The sequence below is a fragment of the Pyrus communis genome, chromosome 16 (genome assembly GCF_963583255.1).
Source record: "Pyrus communis chromosome 16, drPyrComm1.1, whole genome shotgun sequence".
NCBI classification, from domain to species: domain Eukaryota; kingdom Viridiplantae; phylum Streptophyta; class Magnoliopsida; order Rosales; family Rosaceae; genus Pyrus; species Pyrus communis.
The window spans coordinates 321,323-342,561 of NC_084818.1; the positions used below are offsets into that span (position 1 = coordinate 321,323).

A 21,239-nucleotide genomic window follows, 5' to 3' on the forward strand; every position below is an offset into this window, starting at 1 on the left:
TTCTAACTGAAATAGTGGTTTATACAAAATTTTGAGGGATCAATCTCCTTGTCTCCATCCATGTGTGTTGACAAATGCACTTGCGCTCCTCCTTCCTCGTTTCTTCCATTCACGCGGCATTGAATATCTTGCTTTTTTCATTCGGAGGACACGGTTAAGCTTAAGTATTATATGCATGTGATTAAAGGACGCCTGCTCCATCGTGGTCTCTTCCTTGTGCAGACTAACTTTTTCAAACTGTTTATTTTGTATATCTCGATTAATAGATCATTCTTATAAAAATTCAATTCAACCCGAAATCATTTGCCTATATTAATTATCACGATGAAATTTCGTTGTTTTTAATAAAACAAAGTATTCGTTAATTTCTTTGAACCCAATTATATGTCTTACTTCCAATTTGGCTAATATTTTGCAAAAATAATCCATGAGGTGCAACTTGAAAAATAGACGGAAATTTTAAAATATCATATGAACTTATACGCCATTCACAATTTGTCTTATAAACTAAAATTTAAGCGATTGTCATATCAATATTCCAAAATTATTATTCTGGCATATCACTTTAACTTCGTTAAATTTCCAAATAAATTGAGTTCAAAGTTATTTTGGACTTTTGACCTCCTTTTCACATAAGTTATTTTTTATTTTTTCTATACAAAAATACATTTACACTAAAGGATGAGGGAATTGATTGGTTTCAGACCTAGGAATTTTTGTTAGTAAAAAAAACATGTTGCATTGGTTTCAAAAGCTTATGATGAACCACTAAAATAATATATTAGGCTCACTAACGTGAAATTTAGCTAAGTGAAATATTTGAGAATTTAACGTGGTCAATCATGTCGATAAAAAAATAGAGTTAAAATGCCTAAATATTGATATGCAAATAGCTTCAAATTTTGGATGAAAAACTTAACGGATGACGAGCATGACAACATGAGCTTCAGATGGTCTAATTTCAAATTTTGTAAAAGAGTGGGTCTAAGAATTTTTGTCGGTTTGGAGGGCTTTAATCCGTGCCCCCATTATGGATTCGAAAATGGCAGCATGAGCTTCAGACGATCTAATTGGTTGGAGTAGCGCTAAGGCGGTGGTTGCTGGGAGTGATGCCATAACTAGTTGCAAGGACGATGTTAGAAATTTATTTTAGTAGGAGTATCTCGAAAAATAACTAAGAAGACATTATTATATGATGGTTTATAATCCAATATGATATCATGGATGATTTCAAATGATGGTGTATCACAATTTCAATAGTACAAAAAATTCAGTCTAGTGGTAGTGGAAACTAGCAAAGTGATGAGAAAAATATTACCACATAATAGGGGAGAGAGTTTTTCGGTTTAAATGATTAAACAAGTGCACTTTTGCTCATATAATATTTGATATGGAATGAAGTAGTATGAAGGTATGTTGAACATTAGATACATATATTTACTACAAAAATAATGCATGTATATTATATAACTGAAGTCTACAATTTAACAAACGAATTACTTGAATAGAGACATCTGCCCAAATGAGGCTTGATTGAAACGGAACGCCCTTATCCTTTCTCATAAAACCCAAGTAAAGTAATGAGTCGCCAGTATTAAAAGCCCAAAAGTGTCAGCCCAAGTTATAAGTGCCGCTAAAGTGCCGGCCAGCAGTGCCAACTCGGATCCAATAATATTCGAGCAGATTCTCGAGGTTAAACCCAGATCAGATATCCCTTTCAACCTTAGGAGAAAAATTGAAAAAACAAAAAAGAAGAAAACAAAAAGAAAATTCCTTCTTTCCACCCTGTAAAAAGAAATTTCAAAAAAAAAAAAAAAAAAATTTCAAATCCAATAAAAAGAGGGGCCAATCACAGGTTGACAAATGACAATAAAGCAGCGTCGACAAGCGTCAAATTCACGCACACCGACCGGCCCCACCTTTCTTTTTATTTTTTTTATTTTTAAATTTCAGTCACAATTCTAAAAACCCTGCATATTTTTCCCCGTGTACTCACATTCACGCTAATTATTATATTTACATGAAAACTTATCAAAATATTTTATATTATTTGATAAATAATTGAACAGAAATTTACTTTTGGAATATGTTAGAGATTTAAATTTTTTATCCAAATTTGTAAATCAAATAACGTGTCACTAATAGGAAATAAGCATGTTAATCGACATTAATTAATAATTTAATAATCAACAACCTCAAATTAAGTTTACATGATTTAATTTAAAATTTTGATCTCCTTAGTATAATCTTTACTTTTTGTGTGTGTGTTTTAGAGCAAAAGTCCATTTGCTCATATAACAATAGGACTTTGCTTGCACAAGGTATGCCAATGTGGTTACATAATACATCAACAACAAAAACATTATGTATTATTGTATTTTAGTTTCTCACACGATAATGCGTTATGGTATAGTTGATAATCACAATTTGATAGATCCAATGTATATTAATCGATAATCATAATTGGCTTTATCTTCTTTTTCATTGTTATGTGTACTATTGAGAGATTATTGGATACAGATTATCGTGCCACATCACTTGTCCGCTTGACACACAAAAGACCCCTTCGTTTAGGTATCATGTATGCCCATTTTAATGAGAAAAAAACTTAAGAAATTATGATCACATCATTTATAAGACACTTCAAAAATTATGAGACTCTTTGTATTTGATCTCACTTGCAGCCCCACATTTATCACTCTCTTTGTGAGAGTTGTCCTAACAACGCAGTCCTATCAAAGATCCACATCCATTTTGAAGGACTAAAATGTTTTTTGTTTTTAAGTTTTTTGTTTTTTTTTATTTTTTATTTTTTTAAAAAAGGACCACTTTCACTCTTATGGGATCAGAAAGACTCACAAATGTATTTCAGTCTCTCCTAATCATCATCGTGTAATTTATTAGTGCCGGAAATTTCAAGACTTATCGAATCAAACTCAAATGTTGGAGGTTTCTCTTTTGTGTTGTGAGCGGATAAATTACGTGAAACGAAAGCCCAAGCCAAGAATTTCTTGTATCCAATGGGGTGGAACACTATAATCTAGGGCTCACCGATGAACAATTTTTGGTCAGGCACGCACCAGCAACAACATTTATACCACCGCACACGGACAAACAAAACCCAATAAATAAAAAGACGGAGAGGCGTGGAGGCAAACAAACACAAAACGGAATAAGAGGCCGAAAATTCAAACCCACAGGGCCACAGCCAATATCTATCCTCTACAATTACAAACGCAACACCGAACCAACTCGTCACTCGCTCTATCACTCGCCCGGCTCTCCTTCTCTCCCACAGTCCTACGCCACTACCACTTCTCTACTGCTTCATTTTCAAGCTGTCTTTATTTCCCTCCCCCCTTCTCTCTCTCTCTTCTTTTTCCCCTAATTAATATATAAATAAATACCCACACACCCTTTCGCTGCTCCCTCAGCACTATTCTCTTTTCTTCTCTCTCTAGAATCTTTTCTCTCTCCTAGGGTTTCGGTGGCTTCCGGTGTCTCTATTTCCTCCTTTCCACACTGCTATCGCGCTCTAGGGTTTATCGGCTTGGGTGTCTACGATCGTCCTTCCTTCTCTCTCTCCCCCTTTCTCACTCAGTGGCTATGGCGGCTGAGAAGCTAAGGGACTTGAGCCAGCCGATTGACGTTGGCCTGCTCGATGCCACCGTCGCCGCCTTCTACGGCACCGGATCTAAGGAGGAGGTGAGTGATTGCTGCTCCTTTTCTATCTTTGCTTTCTGTTTGTTTTCCGACCAAGTGTGCTCAATTTGCAAGTGCAATCCGGGTTTTGTGCCCTGGGGTTTAAGCTTTCTGTTTGGGTTTTTAGAAGTTGAGGGGAAATTTGAGTTCTCAGACCTAGGGTTTAACTCTTGAAAACCTTCGTTGGGGGAGTTTTTACTTTAGGGGAAATTCTGGCCTAGCTTCAATGTCTTTTAGCGGGGGAACATTTGAGCGTTTGATGGATTACTGCACATTAGCTATCTGCCTATTTTTGGGGTTGTTTGGTTCGGTGGGTTTGGAAGAGAGATATGTTAATATTGTGTATTCTCAAATAATTCATGAACTATTAAGTGAATTGGTAATTGGCTTCAGTGTGAAATTTTGAATGATCAATCTTTCATCCTCTACACTTTCGGAACTAAAGAAACCATGATTGAGTAATGATGGTGACCTGGTTAGTCTGTGACTGCATTACATTATTCTCTTTGAGAAAATAAGAATGCATTGCAATGATTATTGAATACTTAATACCAGGATTGCTCTTTGTTTGGACGAACTAGGTTTACAAAAATATTTCAGCTTCCCTTACCAAAACAAAAAGTGAATGAAATGGGTAATGCTTTATCGATTAGCTTGTAGCGTCAAAATTAGTGTCCATATGGTATTTGGATAATGGATGCGTTGGCAAATTATATGTGTAACTTGTAGTTTTGTGGGCCTTACTTCAGTTCTCCAAGTACTTTGTGTTCTTAGATTAATTTTTCTCCATGTGTTGACATTACAGAGGACAGCTGCAGACCAGATATTGAGGGACTTGCAAAACAATCCTGATATGTGGCTCCAAGTTGTGCACATTTTACAGAGCACAAAGAACCTAAACACCAAGTTCTTTGCCTTGCAGGTCAGTTGTGTTGCATAACAATCTATAACACAGCACATATACTTTTTGTATAACATAGCCACCGTCAGATGCCCAGACAGTCCTTGCAGTAGGGCAGCGAGGCTGAAGCAGGCTTCAGACGGGCTTTTCAAAACAGCCAAAAATAGAATGCCTTTATGTGGTACAACAACAATAATAGTAATCAAGTTGACTGCTTAAGTGTGTATGTTGTCCTTTGTTAAACAAGGCATCATATAAAGGCTGCAGAATGCTTATACCATGTAATCTTGCTGCATATTCATTAGCTTTCTCATAGTTTGATGCTTTGGATAAAGATTCTATACAGCTTCCCATTACGACCTGTATAAATCTTTCTATTCGTATTTTAAGGTGCTGATCTTAAGAGGTTTTCTTTGCTTCCACATCTAGGTCTTAGAAGGGGTTATCAAGTACAGGTGGAATGCATTGCCTGTTGAACAGCGAGACGGAATGAAAAATTATATCTCTGATGTCATTGTACAGGTATGAATCATGGAGTAAATATATGAGGATTGCAAGTTTTTCTCATTTAGATAGTCAAGCAGTAAATTTTCTTTCTTACCATTGGTTCCTTTCATGAAGCTATCAAGTAATGAGGCCTCTTTTCGAATGGAAAGACTTTATGTCAGCAAACTCAATGTTATATTGGTTCAGGTATTTCCTTGTTCTCTCCCATTAGGATTATTGCATTTGTTGCTTCTTTTTTTTTGTTGGTTTGTTGTATCAAGCACTTTGTTTTCTTTTCTATTTGTCTGTTGGCCTTTTCTATTACACAGTATCTGAAATTTACCTGGTATATTCAAATCTGTAATCGCTTGCTTTGGATATGTTTGTGATGTAATATATCAACATTACTCCATATACAGATTTTAAAGCATGATTGGCCCACTAAATGGCGAAGCTTTATTCCGGATCTTGTATCAGCAGCTAAAACTAGTGAAACCATTTGCGAAAATTGTATGGCCATATTGAAGGTAAGCATTTTTAATGTTCAATTTTAAACATTGAAATCAAATTGATATGGTTCATTGGGTCAGTACTAATTGCTTGAATGTTTTACCCTCAGCTTCTAAGTGAAGAGGTATTTGATTTCTCAAGAGGGGAAATGACACAGTTGAAGATTAAAGAGCTTAAACAATCATTGAACAGGTAATTGGCTGATGAATTTGGTATCTTTGTTTTTAATTGAATGGGCTTGTCTGACATGCCATACTTTTACTTGTCGATTTATTGGGTTTGTCCAATCTGTTTATTTATTCTTTTCTGTTTGATATTCTTTTTTCTTTTTCTTTTTTTCCAGTGAGTTTCAACTCATTCATGAGTTATGCTTATATGTACTATCAGCCTCTCAACGAACCGAGCTGATACGTGCAACATTATCCACATTGCATGCTTTCCTCTCATGGATTCCCCTGGGCTATATTTTTGAGTCCCCTTTGGTGCGTATAACACTTTTGTGTTGTTCTCGATTACCCTTCCAAAGGATTTATCCTTATCTTTCTATGTTGTGTCTGTATTTTACAGCTTGAAACCCTTCTGAAGTTTTTTCCCATGCCTTCATATCGGAATCTTACCCTTCAGTGTCTAACGGAGGTACATTGTTGTTCCATTTCTATTAAGAAATTTCATGGTTGTTGCACTTGTGCAAAAAGCAACAAGGATATCATGCGATATCGCTGCTTCCAATTATTTAGGCTTTATCATCTGCTATTTTGGTTTCAGGTTGCAGCACTTACTTTCGGTGAATTCTATAATGCGCAGTATGTTAAGATGTACAGTATATTCATGGTGCAATTACAGGTGTGTCAATATATCCATTTTCATTTAATGTGTAGTTAGGAATACATGGGATGATAGTGGTGTGTGGGTTGCACCACCCTTGATTTTTGGAGTGACAATAATAACCCTCTTTTTATATTGGAATCGAAAGTTTTGAAGAAAGTAACCAATAATTGATAGCTATAAAGGCATAAGGATTGTTGGAGTAAGTATACTCACATAAATTGTGCATATTCTGATATGTTTACTCTTACAATATAATTTGACTTCCATCATTGTCTTATTCTTTTCCTAATGCATTTGAATTTTTTTTAATGGAACCAATTAGACTATTCTTCCACCCACCACAAACATACCTGAAGCTTACACAAATGGATCTGGCGAGGAACAGGTAAGTTTTGTCTAATGATTGTGGGCCCCAATTGTTTGTGTTAGTTTATTGAGCTAGTTTCTTATGATGTTGTTTTGTCAGGCATTCATTCAGAACTTGGCACTGTTTCTCACTTCGTTTTACAAGGCAAGTTTCTTCTCTTTCACATGAATATGTTGATGTAGTGCCTTGCCTTCACAAGCCTTAAGTTAATAGTTGTAAATGAATAATGTGACTAGTGATATGGTATTTGACGATGATATTTCTATCAATAGATAATGGATTTTGTGTCCAATATTGGGTATAGGATCGTCTGCTGTTTCGGTTTATTAATCCTTAAGCATCTGTTGAGGAGTGAAGACGTTACTGATTGTCTACGTATTCTTTTCTGCAGGCGCATATTCGTGTTCTTGAAACCACACAAGAGACTATAGCTGCATTGCTGATGGGTCTTGAATATCTTATAAACATCTCATATGTGGATGACACCGAAGTTTTTAAGGTATGATTAATTGTGATGCGCTCTCTCTCTCTCTCTCTCTCTCTCTCTCTCTCTCTCTCTCTCTCTCTCTCTCTACCCCTTTGAACAGATGATTTTAAGATTTGACTTGGACTTGTTTGTTTTGACCAGGTTTGCTTAGACTATTGGAATGCTTTGGTTTTGGAACTGTTTGAGGCACATCATAATCTGGATAACCCTGCAGCATCTGCCAATATGATGGGGTTGCAGGTATTTGAATACTTCCATATTTATACTATTTGTTGCTTTGAGTTTCCGTTTTATTCCTACATAAGTGTATTCTAGTTCAATTGCAAATTTGTCATTTTGGTTTTTTTTTTTATGTTCTACTTTGTAGATTTCCTTTTAATTCCGTTGCAAGAATAACTCGTCTCGTACATAGATGCAGATGAATTTGCTTCCTAGTATGGTTGATGGCATTGGCTCACAACTTTTGCAAAGGCGGCAAATATATGTTGGTATTATGTCAAAGTTGAGGTTGCTCATGATCTGTCGTATGGCTAAGCCAGAAGAGGTTATCATTGTTGAAGATGAGAATGGCAACATTGTTCGTGAGACCTTGAAGGACAATGATGTTCTAGTTCAATATAAGGTGATAAATCTTATATTGCTGATATAGTTGTAATTTTCTAAGCTATCAAGCTCATGGTAAACTTTTCTTGTTATGAAATTATGGGTGCTAGTATCTTCTAGATGAAGTTTATTTGTTTTTCTGAATATAAAGAAGTAAAAGAATATTTGATGACATGGTGGGGGATGCGAAAGAATTAGATAGCTTCTTTTCAGGTGTCATTGTCAAAACATCGTAGAGGTGTTCCTGTAGTTTTGATTCAACATGATACAATGGGCGTTTTACCTTATGGTGCATTTGATTTTATTTTGGCACAAACTCAGTTTCTATGATATGCTTCTTTGTCTTAATAATAGAAAACTTGTGAATTATTTTTTATTTTCTCCCTTCAGTTTTTTCATACTTAATTCTGTTATTGGTATTATTCTGGTGTTGCAGATCATGAGGGAGACGCTGATATATTTGTCACATCTTGACCACGATGATACCGAGAAGCAGGTAAAGGGTAGTTTTTTCTTTGAAGTAAAATTAAACAATAACCAAGCTTCATTCTACTCGTTTGATTCCTTTGATGCATAACCCTGCAAGATGATGCTTGTAGCATTATGTTATCTTGCCTTGATAATTTTTCATATAATTTGAAATAGTCTTCTTTCATATGTGATCTAACTCATCATGCACCGATAATATTCCTTTTAGTATAATCTCTGTTGTGGGGAACCTCTAAAGTGGGCTAATATTTCCTATACAGATTTCCACTGATCTTTGTCTTTTCACTGACATTGGAAACAGATGCTAAAGAAATTAAACAAACAACTGACTGGTGAGGATTGGGCATGGAACAACTTAAACACATTATGCTGGGCAATAGGGTCTATATCTGGTTCCATGATGGAAGAACAGGTATGCATTGTCTTATTATTTGAAGAATTGACGGAAGACATTTTTTTTATGATGATTTCATTATATCTTATGCTTTTTCTACAGTTATTGTCCCAGAATGTGTTTTGATGCCTATTACCCTTTGCCCTTCGCAGGAAAATAGATTTTTGGTGATGGTCATTCGTGACTTGCTGAACTTGTGTGAAATCATAAAAGGGAAAGATAATAAAGCAGTTATTGCAAGCAACATCATGTAAGTATTTGTGGTCCTACATGTTATTTTAGCTTAAGCTATAGGTTTGCTGCCCTAAACGTGTTACCAATAGGTTTTGCTGACCTCTATTTTTATACTATAAATATCCTTATAATTGAAGCTTTGCTTTGTTTTCAGGTATGTTGTCGGACAGTACCCAAGGTTCTTAAGAGCTCATTGGAAGTTCCTAAAGACTGTTGTCAATAAGTTGTTTGAGTTTATGCACGAAACACATCCTGGAGTCCAGGTGAATTCTTTTATAATCATGTTTAAGGTTGCTTTTGAAATTTTAAACATAAAATGTACATGTTAACTGTTGCAAATTTTTTATGATATTGCTAGTGTTATTTAAATTTGTATGCTACCCTGGGACTGTCTTTTTCATTGGGGTGGTCTGGGGTATTCAGTTATATGCGCATATTTTTTAATATTAGTCTTCTATAACTGTTGTTGCATATGTTTCAGGACATGGCCTGCGACACATTCTTGAAAATTGTTCAAAAGTGCAAGCGTAAATTTGTTATTGTACAGGTATTCTCTCTTATAAGTTGGCATTTTAGAATTGTTCTTGTCATAGAAGTTGAAGTTGTGTATTTTGAGAAAGTAATTTTGTATTGTGTGTTTCATTACTGCTTTTGTGATTATCAGGTTGGAGAAAATGAACCATTTGTGTCTGAACTCCTGACAAGCCTGCCGAATACTGTTGGCGATCTTCAGCCTCACCAGATTCATACTTTCTATGAAGCTGTATGCCTTTCTTATGTCCCTTTTTCTACTTAGTTATATATAAAAATTTGTTATAAACAATTGCATTTTTGTTTATCATAGGTTGGTCATATGATTCAAGCAGAGTCTGATCCCAAGAAGAGAGAAGAATATCTACAGAGATTGATGAGTCTCCCAAATCAGGTATATTTGGATATACATGCAATGTGCATGACTACTTGCAAGTCCTCAAAATAGCTTGTAGCTTATTATATTTGCTTGTTCACCAGAAATGGGCCGAGATCATAGGGCAAGCACGCGTAAGTGTTGATTTCCTGAAGGATCAGGAGGTAATTCGGACCGTGCTTAATATATTACAGGTATGATTTTTCAAATTTTGTTATTTAGGTATTCTGTAGTTGTTAAACCATATCGTGGATCATGGAGATGATGTTGATAAGATTATTGATGTAGCTTTATTGTATCTTGTTTTCTCTTCTCTCTTTTTTCTGACTGTTCTGTTGTCAGTTGATCTTGTTTATGTTAGATTCTGCGGTCTCTGTTAGGTGAGCTGTTGTCTTTGTAGACAGCATCTTTCTGTGAACTTTACTGCATCCTAAGTGGGCCTTATATGTGGTCCTTTTATCCTTTCCCTTACATACTTGGTGAAATCTTTACTTCTATTTTGCAATGATTGTTCATCCTACTGTGTCATATCAATATCAAATGTGATTGTTCTTGTGGCTTTAGCCACTGTGAGTACCAGGTGTAATTCTGTTGTTGATTTACAGACAAATACTAGCGTTGCGAGCTCCCTCGGGACATTTTTCCTGTCTCAGATCTCAATGATCTTTCTGGACATGCTTAATGTGTACAGGTATGGCCAATGTTTTCAGGTGTAGAAAGAATTTCAGATGTTTAATTTGGTTTCTTTCTTCACTAATACAGTTATTCTCGGCTCTATTTGTTTTGAACAGGATGTACAGTGAGCTTGTATCTAGTAACATTGCGGAAGGGGGTCCCTACGCTTCTAAAACATCCTATGTGAAACTTCTACGGTAGGACCTTTTGTACAAATTCCTTTTCAGTTTTAACATTTAAACCTCAAGTACCATGTTTGATTTATTTCTCAACAGGTCGGTGAAGAGGGAGACTCTCAAGTTGATTGAGACATTCTTGGACAAAGCCGAAGACCAGCCACAGATAGGAAAACAAATTGTGCCTCCCATGTTGGATCCAGTCCTAGGTGACTATGCTAGGAATTTGCCTGATGCTAGAGAGTCAGAGGTTTTGTCACTTTTTGCCACTATCATAAATAAGTATGTTACCTGCCTTTCTTTCATTATCTTGTATATTTTGCTTTTATTACTTGCTAGATATGATACCGTCTGGCTAAAAACCACGGCCAACTAAAACAACTTGTAAGCTGCTGCCTACGTCTTTCTTCTGGCCAAGGAATTTGTTATTTTTTTCTTTAGTGTCTTCCGGTTGCTTATATTTGTATCCCTTGTTTATAGGTACAAGGGTGCAATGATAGATGATGTGCCAAGAATATTTGAAGCTGTTTTCCAGTGCACATTGGAGGTAAGGATGTGGCCTGTTCGGCAATGGTCCAGAAAAATTGTGAATTTTTTTTTTGTTAGTGTTCAAAGCAATATCAATAAAACTGCCATACATATAGATGCCGCATGCATTTGTCTGGTCTTGTGCTATCCTGTATGAAATCATCTCTCTGTAGTTGTTTAGAAGTAGCTTATCGAATTATTTATTAATCTTTTGGAGTTGATGCGATCTTCAAGTAGCATAAATCAGTTATTTTGATTGCTTCTTCCATGACAGTGACACTATAGTTGGTGGCTGAACATGTTACCCTATATCCCAAGTTCTTTTTCGCTATCCCTTTCTCCATAAGCAGTAGGGGATATTTGGATCTGAGTGTTGGTGATATGCTTATTTGCATATCCTCTGATACCAAATAGCGTTTGGAGTGATGGCTAAATCTTAATATCATTAAAATTTGATTTGGCTGAACATGTTAGTATTCTTCCCAAGTCCTTATTTGCCATTCCTTTCTCCATAATGCATTGCTGAAGTGGGATTTTTGCATCTTGGTGTTGGTGTTGGTGTTATGTTATGTTGCATCCTCTGAGGTCTGAATCCGATACCGAAGAACCTCTGGACTGATGGCTAAAATTAGAAGATTTTATTTGTACCTTAGTTGTTATCTTTACATGTCTTTATTCTGTACCACTGCAGATGATCACCAAAAATTTTGAAGATTACCCAGAACATCGCTTGAAGTTCTTTTCTTTACTTCGTGCCATTGCTGCACACTGCTTTGCTGCATTGATTCAATTATCGAGTCCGGTATGTGTTTAAATATTTCCCACTTGTTTGTCTTCCATTACTGTCAATGTGAGCTGGTTAGATATGAGTGATTATTGGCTTCTGCTTAAATTTTTATAATGGTCAAAAACGGGCAATCAAATGTTTGCATATTTTTTGTTTACTTCAGCAACTAAAGCTTGTCATGGATTCAATTATATGGGCGTTTCGGCACACCGAAAGAAATATTGCTGAAACTGGGCTGAATCTGTTGTTGGAAATGCTGAGAAACTTTCAGGTGTGATGTCGTGTGCATTTTTGTTGGTCATATTGTAATGCCATTTAAGCTCACACTGCCTTGGTTGATTTGACAGAAATCAGAGTTCTGTAATCAGTTTTACCGTACATACTTTCTGACAATCGAGCAAGAAATATTTGCTGTCTTGACTGATACATTTCATAAGCCTGGGTTCAAGTTGCATGTCTTGGTTCTTCAACATTTGTTCAGCCTGGTATTGTATCTTGTCATACCTTCTAGTTATTTTCTTGATTCATAAGCTTGCATAAATTAAAAGTTAAATGTGGTTACAGGTGGGAAGTGATCTGTTGAAGGAGCCTTTGTGGGATGTTGCAGCTGTTCCTTATGCATATCCTAATAATGGAATGTTTGTTCGTGAATATACAATAAAGCTTTTGAGTACTTCCTTCCCGAACATGACTGGGGCGGAGGTATATAACTATGGTTACTATTATGTTTGTCCTTCTCTTTTTTTTTCTCTTTTTCTACGTATATCACTTACCTGAAGGTTTTCTTTGCAGGTCACTCAATTTGTGAATGGACTATTTGAATCAACTGCTGACGTACCCACTTTTAAAAATCACATCCGAGACTTCCTAGTGCAATCCAAAGAATTTTCAGCACAGGTAGGATACCATAAGCATCAGTTTAGACTCCCAATTCAGAGATGCGCATTTTTTATTTGTTGCCCATTCAGTCATGGAAGATTTGGTATTCATTTACGTTGACTAATTTTTTATGTTGATGTTAAATGTTGCATCTTCTGTTCCCGTAGAACCCCAACGTCTCTTCCAATTTTTCTTTTGCTGGGATGTGGGTAATCTGGATGTTAAACGGAATGTTGTGATTGTGCAGGACAACAAAGATCTTTATGCAGAGGAGGCTGCTGCTCAGAGAGAGAAAGATCGGCAACGAATGCTTTCTATTCCTGGACTTATTGCCCCCAATGAAATACAGGACGAAATGGTTGATTCCTAGGAGGCTAAGTTTAATGATGAAGCTAATTTCGAGGACAATTGATGGAGATGCAAATGGGCGTGTTGATTCATTCCTCAGAATCTTCCAGCGCAAATACAGCATTTTTTTTCCCTAATTAGTTTCCGTTTTGTTTCTTAGTTCAAAATTAGTTGAATCGCAAAGGCGCCTTTAGTGTGCTGTTTGCACTGTTGCCTTTGAAATCTATTGGGATGGTAGTAGAGTATTTAGGTGCTGCTGATTTAGGGAGGAAGATATTGAGAAGGGTTTTGCTGGATCAAAATTAATCTTTTGTAGTTCGAACTCGTCAGGCGGGGTTCTTTAAAAGACGTTTATGTTATTTGTCTTAGGTGTAATATATACTAACCTCGCTGTGTTGTGCAGAAGTTCCTCATATTTTTTGTTTGTTTGTTCTAGTTTTCAATAGAACGTGGTTGCCTCGTCGATTTCATGAGGTTTAGGGCGCATATATTTTTGTTACATGGTAGGGGGAGTGAAATCTGTGTAATTTGATTGTGTTTAATGTATGTTTCTATTTGATTTAGAAATCCTCTCTAAGTTTTTGTTTCATGTGACGTTTCTGTCGTTTCTTCCTGGTTGCTTTTGTAGCTGAATGAGTAATACGCTTGTACTTCCCGCGAAAACAACTCAAACCCAAAGTTTCAACCCAATCAAACTTGTTGACGGGCAAAGCTCAATTGGCTTATGCTCTCTATAAACGCAAACTGATATATGTTGGTGATCAGTCTATTTACTTGAAACGAGGGAAGTTACGAATTTGGAGAACACTCTTGGACTCCATGTGTTAGTAAATGCCGGCGAAGGCGGTGTAGTAATAAATGTAGGAAAAACAGCTTAATTTCGATACTCGTTTCATATAAGTAGTAAATATGTCCCCGCCCGTAGGGTAGATCGTTATTATTGAGCAACGAACAACTGTTACAGCTGGTGTTTATTTTTAGTGCTACATATTTATGGTCCCTCGTACTATACTTGATAATTGGACCCTGATACGACGTCCAACAGCGATTTGAAGTTCCGAGTGGAGCTGGTGTTTGACCCTCTTTATATTGTCTCTGAATTTCCTCCCACTTTCAGGCGACAAAACCACTTCCAAGCTTTTTACCAACCCCTCCCTGGTAAAAACTCCACCCTCCACATTTACCCCGATCTCAAACACGTCCTCCACCATCCTTGCATTAAGCCTCTGGTCTCCAAAAAATGGCCTATAAATCATGGGCACCCCTCCTGCTATAGTCTCCACTAGCGAGTTCATGGCCTATAAATATGTAGCACTTAGCAAAAGAGAAAGGGCCGTTCTCACAACACTAGTCTTTCTTTCCTTCTTTCAGTGATTCAGAGGAGGAGAAATGGACGGAATCTTCTAATTTACCATCATTTTATTTCCATTTTTGTTTCAACATAAAATAAATATTTATATTCAAATGTAAAAATTGGATGCGGTCTCTTTTTTTTTTTTTTTTTTTTTTTTTTTTTTTGCAATTTGCATCCATCCAGAAAATAAAGACAACGCGACCTTTCTTTGTTGGGTGCGGTCTTTCTTTCTTTACCATCATTTTATTTTATTTTTCTTTTATTTCAGCAAATTTCTCTGCCAGGCTCACGCGGGTGTTGATTCTCTCTCTCTCTCTCTCTCTCTAAAAATCGATCGAATCCCCTACTGATTTCTCTCTCTCGTCGACGACGAGCTCCCGATCAACTTCGTCCAACCCACGCAGACGAATAGAGAGAGAGGTCGAACTTTCCCTTTTCTTTCTTCGAGTATTGTGTTGATTGTTTCGTGGCCATGGGTCAAGCTTTTCGCAAGCTCTTCGACACCTTCTTCGGCAACACGGAGATGCGAGTACTCCCTCTCTCTCTCGCTATTTCACTCTTTTTTCTCTTTTCATTTTATATATTCTTTTGTATTTCGTCCGATTTTTGTAGCTTTTTTGTTCTGTTTTCCTACCATTTTTTGGTCGTTTGATAATTATATCTGTGCAGGGATTAGGGATATCTAGGGTTCATACAGTAATGGTTTTTTTTTTGTTTGCTAGGTCAATTCTTCGATCGTAGGAGTTGATGCCGTCATTAATTAGATAACATATTCATTTAGGAATTTATTTGGCTCTATATTTCTTAAATTATTCATGATTAGATAATATTCTACGATCACATTAATACCATACCCTCGCCCGATTAATTGTTCATTTTTTTTGGCAAATGATAAATTTTGTTAGATTAGATGTTAGATTAGCTACCAACGGGGTATGAATCTACGCCGTCATGCAAGGGCTCAACAGCTTTCCACCACTGTGGTAAATGGCCACTTGCTTAATTGTACATGTTTGTATTCTTGCATCAATTACGGCTTATGTAAGTGTGCGTTCATTGTATGCTAAATCATCAATTCCCGGTTAGATTTTCATTGCCTCCATTTGATTATGTTTAGCCGGTGATTAGCATTACTCTGACCCGCTTTTCATATTTGCGCGGTGGCATAGGTTGTAATGCTTGGCCTCGACGCAGCTGGTAAAACAACCATCCTTTACAAGCTGCACATTGGAGAAGTTTTGTCAACTGTTCCTACAATAGGTGGGTTTTGTTTCTCTGATCGCTAGTATCGGACTTCTTGATACATCGGGGTTTTGATGTTGGGGAGTTCTCACCTATGTAATATACGTCAGCGGTTGTGATACCGGTTGTTTAGATTTTTCGGTTAAGGCATTTCTTTCTTTGTCTCAACAGGTTTCAATGTGGAGAAAGTTCAGTACAAGAATGTGATGTTCACTGTTTGGGATGTCGGTGGACAAGAGAAACTAAGGCCACTCTGGAGGCATTACTTTAATAACACTGACGGACTGGTAATGGGTTTTCTCTGGTCTTCTTCTACTGGATCATGGTTCTTGAATATTGCTAGTCAGTTGTCCCGGTTCACCTTTCTTAGCTTTGTAATAGGTCAATGGATAGAAGGTTCTAGATATCCTTAACATGTATTATTTTCCATGTACAGATTTACGTTGTTGATTCCTTGGACAGAGAGAGAATTGGAAGAGCAAAGGCAGAATTTCAGGTTGTGTGCTCGGCAATGCGGTACAGTTTAAATACAAGTGCGCCTATATGTTTCTCACTTATCTTTCTTCTTTTCAGGCCATCATCAGTGATCCATTTATGCGCAACAGTGTCATCCTGGTGTTTGCTAATAAACAGGATATGGTATGTTGTAGTGTTCGTTTATCTGCATATTGCATGATGATGTAAAGTTCATGATTTCAACGAACATAAGAATGTGCAAGTTATTTGTGCTAGGGGTGTTCTGACTATTTGGTCTCCAAGTTAGAGATGGGACAGTGGATTATGGCCTTTCTTCTGTATTCTACAATTATTTGTGCTAGGAATTTGGGCTACATTATTCTAGATGCATGAGATGTTAACCTCAAGTATTGAGGTCCCAAATTAGAGTGCTTAAATTACAATCTACCTATTGAAAAAACAATAGTATTTACATTCAGTCTTCTTCATTTGCTTTTGGAGGTGGCCAAAACTTTTGGTCACAAGGGTAACTAAACCCCAGACCTACCCCTTCATTCCATCCCACTCATGCAACTTGAAACTCACGGGTGATAATGCTTTGCTTTTCGTAGTAGTTTATTCAGCCTATGTACCAACATAACTAACGTAATTTAGACTCTGGGCAGTAGGCTTACCGATCCCCTGTCAGAGGTCATGTACTTATTTCTTGTCATCTAGTTTATTCATGTCAAGCAATCAGCAGTCCAGAGTGCACATGATTCTGAATTGTTGGTTCCTTCTTGGAAACTTGGTTTGAGTTATTTAATTGTCGTTTTCCTATCCAGAAAGGAGCTATGTCGCCGATGGAAGTGTGTGAAGGACTAGGCCTCTATGATCTCAAGAACAGAAAATGGCACATACAAGGGACTTGTGCCCTTAGAGGTGATGGCCTTTACGAAGGGTTGGATTGGTTATCTAGCACGCTGAAAGAGATGAGAGCTGCTGGATACTCTTCAGTGGGCACCTCGTCATTCTAACAGTTGAGGTTGATGCCTTTACTTTTCAATGTTTACCAGCTTAGTTGGCAAGGCAAGTCCCCAAATAAATGTTTATTCTTTGTATTTCCGCAGGTTTATTAGGATTCTTGGGTCTGTCAATCAAAATTGACGACGAGCTGAAGAGTTGGTCATGTGTTCATCCAAAAGTCCCTGGAGTGTAATCAACTTTCCCCCCCTTCTTTTTGAGAGTTTAGTCGGTGCTTCCTCCTGGACTTGCTTTGACATTCAGACATGTAACCTATTCCGATGTATATTCCAAATCGCCAGGTTGTGCAATCGATGAGTATTTGCTGCTACTATGTAAGATTTGGATTTTGCCCCTTGAAAAATATTGTTTTGCGTATTTGTAGATGATTGATGATGCTCGACCTCAAGTCCGCAGGTGCCTACTTTTTGAGAGATAATGGGTATGATCGCTCGTGTTACGTTGTTTGTCTGTCCAAGACACACACTAGTGTCCCCTTGCATTCGCGTCCCGCACAGGCCTATTTGGATTCAGTAACAAAAAGTAATCGGGCAAACCCGCTATTTGAATCGTGTTGATTTTTCATTTTTCACTTCCAAAAGGCTCAAGACGTTTCTAAATGCACAAAACGTTAAATCAATAGCAAAGGCATTGTACAAGCGGGCAATATAAAGTTGCTCAACAAATGCGTTAAAACAAAGCATCAGAAAAACTGTTACTACCAACTACATCAGGTAAAGCCGGAACTGACGAGCTCTCAACTACATCGCCAGAAAACTAAGAATCATTGGTCTGCACTGAATTTGCGTCTGATGATCCCACTATATCTTCAAAAGCTTCCATGGCGATGGTCATATCATTATCGATATCAGCTTGCTCTACCTCTGACATAACTTCATCCATATCGCCGCTTACCATACGTTCCACCCCATTTTGCGCTACTGAATCAGAGTGAATTTTAGCTTCTTCAATTGCTTTGTCTGGTTCAACTGAATTTTGCACCGTGGATTGTGGATATGGATCCGTTGAGGCTGTCAGCATAGATGTCACCAATAGATTCTACAAGCAAGAAAATGCTAGTTGTAATGCTACGAATCAAAGGTTTTAAGAAAACTAATATGTAAGTTGTAGCTTTTATATACTTCAATATTAGTTAAATCAAGGTGGCAAGGATTAACTTGAAAAGATAAATTGTCAGATAAAAAGAACATCAGAAATCAAGGAAAACATTTCCATCAGGTTTTTGAATAATATACCTTTTCTAATGCAAGAGCAAGCTTTGAGGGATTTGGATAGATTCTTTTTGCATCCAATAGGATCTGTTTGACAAAAACATTCACCGAAAAAACAAAGAAAGATCTGGTAAAGAGATGTATATTGTAACAGAGCAAGGGAATGGTAGTATGTTAAACGTATCAAACACAAAAATGTGTGCAAGCACTCGCTAAAGGTAGGCTAACAGTGCAGTAGGGTGAAAAGAGGGGCTAGAGAGTAGTAGCAGTTTTAGAAAAGATAAGACAAATTCAACCCAACTAATTCAATAATCCCGGAGCTCGAAAAGTGTCAACCAAAGAGATGAAAGACACAATCATGAAGAATAACACAGAGATGTAAGAATACACACCTCACAAAGCCTCTGAAGGGTAAACGGAGGACCTTCAGTAAAACTATGAAGAGCTGCAATGAAGAAGCAAACCATAAGCAATTATCATTGAAAAAAGGAACTGAAAATATTATAAAATTATAAGACTGCAACACCATAGACTAGTCCAAGTACATCATCCCACCCATTTTTCATCAAAACCCAGAATGACCTAGACTGCCAGTACATGAGACACTGGTTTTAGATCACACTGATCTCACCGAATACCAAAAGGCAGTAACACATATAACAACCCACCAATCAAGTTACATGATCAGGTGAATGAGAATACCTTCATCCAACCTCTTCACCAGCTCAGGATAGGTTTCTCCTAGAGAAGCAATTTGCTGCTCACTTGCCATTTCTTCCTCAGGATAATCCAACAGAACCTTCACAAATCCAAGAATAAGAGCGATAAAGAGTTGGAAAGAGAGAGAAAGATACATAAATCATAAACAGGGAACCAGAAAGCAATCATGTACATCCATTACGAGTGTTTGTGTGCAAGTGCAAACATGCATACGGTGACAACCATAAATGGCTGAAGGCCCCACATGCTGGCATACCTCCCCATACCTGCTTCAGTTGAAAGGATAGCATGCTCTTTAATTTGTCCCAATCATGCCTGTAACATATGAATAACAAGAACGGTCAATTACCAAGCAGACTGTTTGTTTTTTGTGCATCATGCCAAAGAGTAAACACAATCAAATACACATAAATGACATGCACCAAAAATAATTTACTAATATATTAAACATAGATGAGGGAGTTACACATTGAAGATGACAGGTTACCAAAATTTCCCGGTGGATGCAATAACTTGTAGTACGCCTCTAACTTCTGTTTCAGAAACCTCCAGCTTCGACTCTTTACCTCTAAAATATCAATTTCAACAATACTTTCTTAATATGAATCAAAAACAAAACAAATGAGTAACATAAATTGCGGAAAGGAGACTTTCGAGCCCTTAATATGACGTGAAAAAGTAAATTTTCTTAACATCATCTCAATTATAGGGAAAAAACAATTACTGATCCCGAAATGATGGAAGTTACTAAAAATGCATACTGACTAGATCTCTTAACAATTGAATTTCTACTAGACTGGATAAATATACTATGATGTCATGGTATCGTCCATTCATAGGGAAAACTATATGAAAAGTAGCATGATCCCTCACTACGTGAATGTGAAAGTTCTCTGATCCTTAAAACGTCCCTCGGGGTCAATAGCACATTGTATTCTGTTATAAATGAAGAGCATCAATAAGGCCCTGTAGTGTATAGAAAACATACAACGTGTCCTTTCACAGTGGTATAATATGTTAAGCTACAAGCGCCTTACAAACCAACTTGAAATTCAAAATTAGATGATGAGAAGTATGTATTAAAACGTATAGGGAAAGAAGAGTTTACAGATTATCTACGCCGTCGGAAAGCATGGCCTCCTGTTGATGATCAGCATCACTGGTAGAATTCATTGAGGGCTGTGAATTTTCATTTGATGGCATCTCCATTTAGAGCCCTCTTAACCTACAATTCACGGTAAAAATTAAAAATCCATTTCGCTGCTGAAAAATAACATTTACTTAAATTTCTCAACTTTAACACAAATTTGAATTCCAGTAACTTGAAACTTGTAATAACTTGCACAAGTAAAAATAAAAATGCTACATCAAGTAAATTTTGAAACTTTATGCTCTCGCACTCCGTTTGGTTGCCGAGAAAAATCGAGCAAGGCTTCGCCAGATAAATCAGAAAACACTAACTCGCACAAATTCTGTAGTTTACGGCACCTAAATATAAAAAACAAAAAAAGAGCAGTAAAGTCTTCCATCTTTTCACGGCGGGGCGTTTTCCCGGCAACCAAACAGAAAAGAGAAGATTGAGATAGAGATGAGCAGGACTAACCAAGCTTTGGGTTTTGCTGAGAGCCCAACCGAACCGGATCAAATCGAATCGCTGTTCAGAGAGAGAGAGAGAGAGAGAAGGAGGGGAGACAGAGTGGTGGTAGCAGTCCAAAGTGTTGAACGGGAATGGTCCCTGCGAGGCTGTCAGTAGTGTTGTCACAGTGACCAACAACCGCGGCTGGGCAATGCTCATGGAGGCCTATGGTGACTTGGGCCTTATATACCAGTGTGACGATATTTTAAGTTAATTATGTAATGTTATGAGTAATTTGTATAAAATGTTTGATTGTCTGTAATATTGTTTGGAAGATTCTATGTCATCAATCGATA

The 21,239-nt window shown here is 37.1% G+C and overlaps 3 protein-coding genes across 7 annotated transcripts; 2 read left to right on the plus strand and 1 right to left on the minus strand.

Moving 5' to 3' along the window:
* Positions 1–3,301: 3,301 nt before the first annotated feature.
* Positions 3,302–13,890, plus strand: LOC137719964 (protein EXPORTIN 1A). 2 transcript variants are annotated; one of them, XM_068458944.1, is made up of 32 exons: positions 3,302–3,705; positions 4,508–4,624; positions 5,033–5,125; positions 5,225–5,296; positions 5,509–5,616; positions 5,709–5,791; positions 5,943–6,081; positions 6,167–6,235; positions 6,365–6,442; positions 6,750–6,812; positions 6,894–6,938; positions 7,186–7,293; positions 7,423–7,521; positions 7,694–7,903; positions 8,321–8,380; positions 8,675–8,785; positions 8,920–9,017; positions 9,156–9,264; positions 9,483–9,548; positions 9,666–9,764; positions 9,846–9,926; positions 10,013–10,102; positions 10,514–10,599; positions 10,700–10,780; positions 10,859–11,041; positions 11,240–11,306; positions 11,979–12,089; positions 12,238–12,345; positions 12,422–12,559; positions 12,639–12,776; positions 12,867–12,971; positions 13,201–13,890. In XM_068458944.1, the coding sequence occupies exons 1-32, from the start codon at positions 3,607–3,609 to the stop codon at positions 13,321–13,323; spliced, it is 3,237 nt and encodes a 1,078-aa protein (XP_068315045.1). In that variant the 5' UTR covers positions 3,302–3,606; the 3' UTR covers positions 13,324–13,890. The 2 variants fall into 2 exon arrangements, with proteins under 2 accessions (XP_068315045.1, XP_068315046.1); XM_068458945.1 differs by having other exon boundaries at positions 7,700–7,903.
* A 1,005-nt stretch (positions 13,891–14,895) lies between these two features.
* LOC137720441 (uncharacterized) lies at positions 14,896–17,755 on the plus strand. Of its 2 annotated transcripts, none has more exons than XM_068459511.1 (7): positions 14,896–15,184; positions 15,825–15,915; positions 16,069–16,184; positions 16,334–16,393; positions 16,471–16,536; positions 17,178–17,371; positions 17,463–17,755. In XM_068459511.1, the coding sequence occupies exons 1-6, from the start codon at positions 15,128–15,130 to the stop codon at positions 17,367–17,369; spliced, it is 582 nt and encodes a 193-aa protein (XP_068315612.1). In that variant the 5' UTR covers positions 14,896–15,127; the 3' UTR covers positions 17,370–17,371; positions 17,463–17,755. The 2 variants fall into 2 exon arrangements, with proteins under 2 accessions (XP_068315612.1, XP_068315611.1); XM_068459510.1 differs by having other exon boundaries at positions 14,900–15,184; positions 17,178–17,377.
* A 269-nt stretch (positions 17,756–18,024) lies between these two features.
* Positions 18,025–21,139, minus strand: LOC137720440 (uncharacterized). Of its 3 annotated transcripts, XM_068459508.1 has the most exons (9): positions 20,911–21,136; positions 20,674–20,795; positions 20,416–20,532; positions 19,795–19,875; positions 19,574–19,622; positions 19,290–19,386; positions 18,980–19,032; positions 18,612–18,674; positions 18,025–18,414 (listed from the first exon to the last, which is right to left on the minus strand). In XM_068459508.1, exons 3-9 carry the CDS (start codon positions 20,514–20,516, stop codon positions 18,133–18,135), a joined length of 726 nt encoding a protein of 241 aa, XP_068315609.1. In that variant the 5' UTR covers positions 20,517–20,532; positions 20,674–20,795; positions 20,911–21,136; the 3' UTR covers positions 18,025–18,132. The 3 variants fall into 3 exon arrangements, with proteins under 3 accessions (XP_068315609.1, XP_068315608.1, XP_068315610.1); XM_068459507.1 differs by lacking the exon at positions 20,674–20,795 and having other exon boundaries at positions 20,911–21,133; XM_068459509.1 differs by lacking the exons at positions 19,795–19,875; positions 20,674–20,795 and having other exon boundaries at positions 20,911–21,139.
* Positions 21,140–21,239: the final 100 nt, after the last annotated feature.

Bases quoted from the DNA above. Each gene is read 5' to 3' on its own strand.
- LOC137719964 (XM_068458944.1), top strand. From the start codon at position 3,607: ATGGCGGCTGAGAAGCTAAGGGACTTGAGCCAGCCGATTGACGTTGGC. The intron at 6,082-6,166 runs GTGCGTATAACA...TGTATTTTACAG, and splicing joins ATATTTTTGAGTCCCCTTTG to CTTGAAACCCTTCTGAAGTT. The intron at 6,236-6,364 runs GTACATTGTTGT...TTTTGGTTTCAG, and splicing joins CCCTTCAGTGTCTAACGGAG to GTTGCAGCACTTACTTTCGG.
- LOC137720441 (XM_068459511.1), top strand. From the start codon at position 15,128: ATGGGTCAAGCTTTTCGCAAGCTCTTCGACACCTTCTTCGGCAACACG. The intron at 15,916-16,068 runs GTGGGTTTTGTT...TTGTCTCAACAG, and splicing joins GTCAACTGTTCCTACAATAG to GTTTCAATGTGGAGAAAGTT. The intron at 16,537-17,177 runs GTATGTTGTAGT...TTTCCTATCCAG, and splicing joins TTGCTAATAAACAGGATATG to AAAGGAGCTATGTCGCCGAT.
- LOC137720440 (XM_068459508.1), bottom strand. From the start codon at position 20,516: ATGGAGATGCCATCAAATGAAAATTCACAGCCCTCAATGAATTCTACC. The intron at 19,387-19,573 runs GTATGGGGAGGT...GGATTTGTGAAG, and splicing joins TATCCTTTCAACTGAAGCAG to GTTCTGTTGGATTATCCTGA. The intron at 18,415-18,611 runs GTATATTATTCA...TCTTGCTTGTAG, and splicing joins TTGCTCTTGCATTAGAAAAG to AATCTATTGGTGACATCTAT.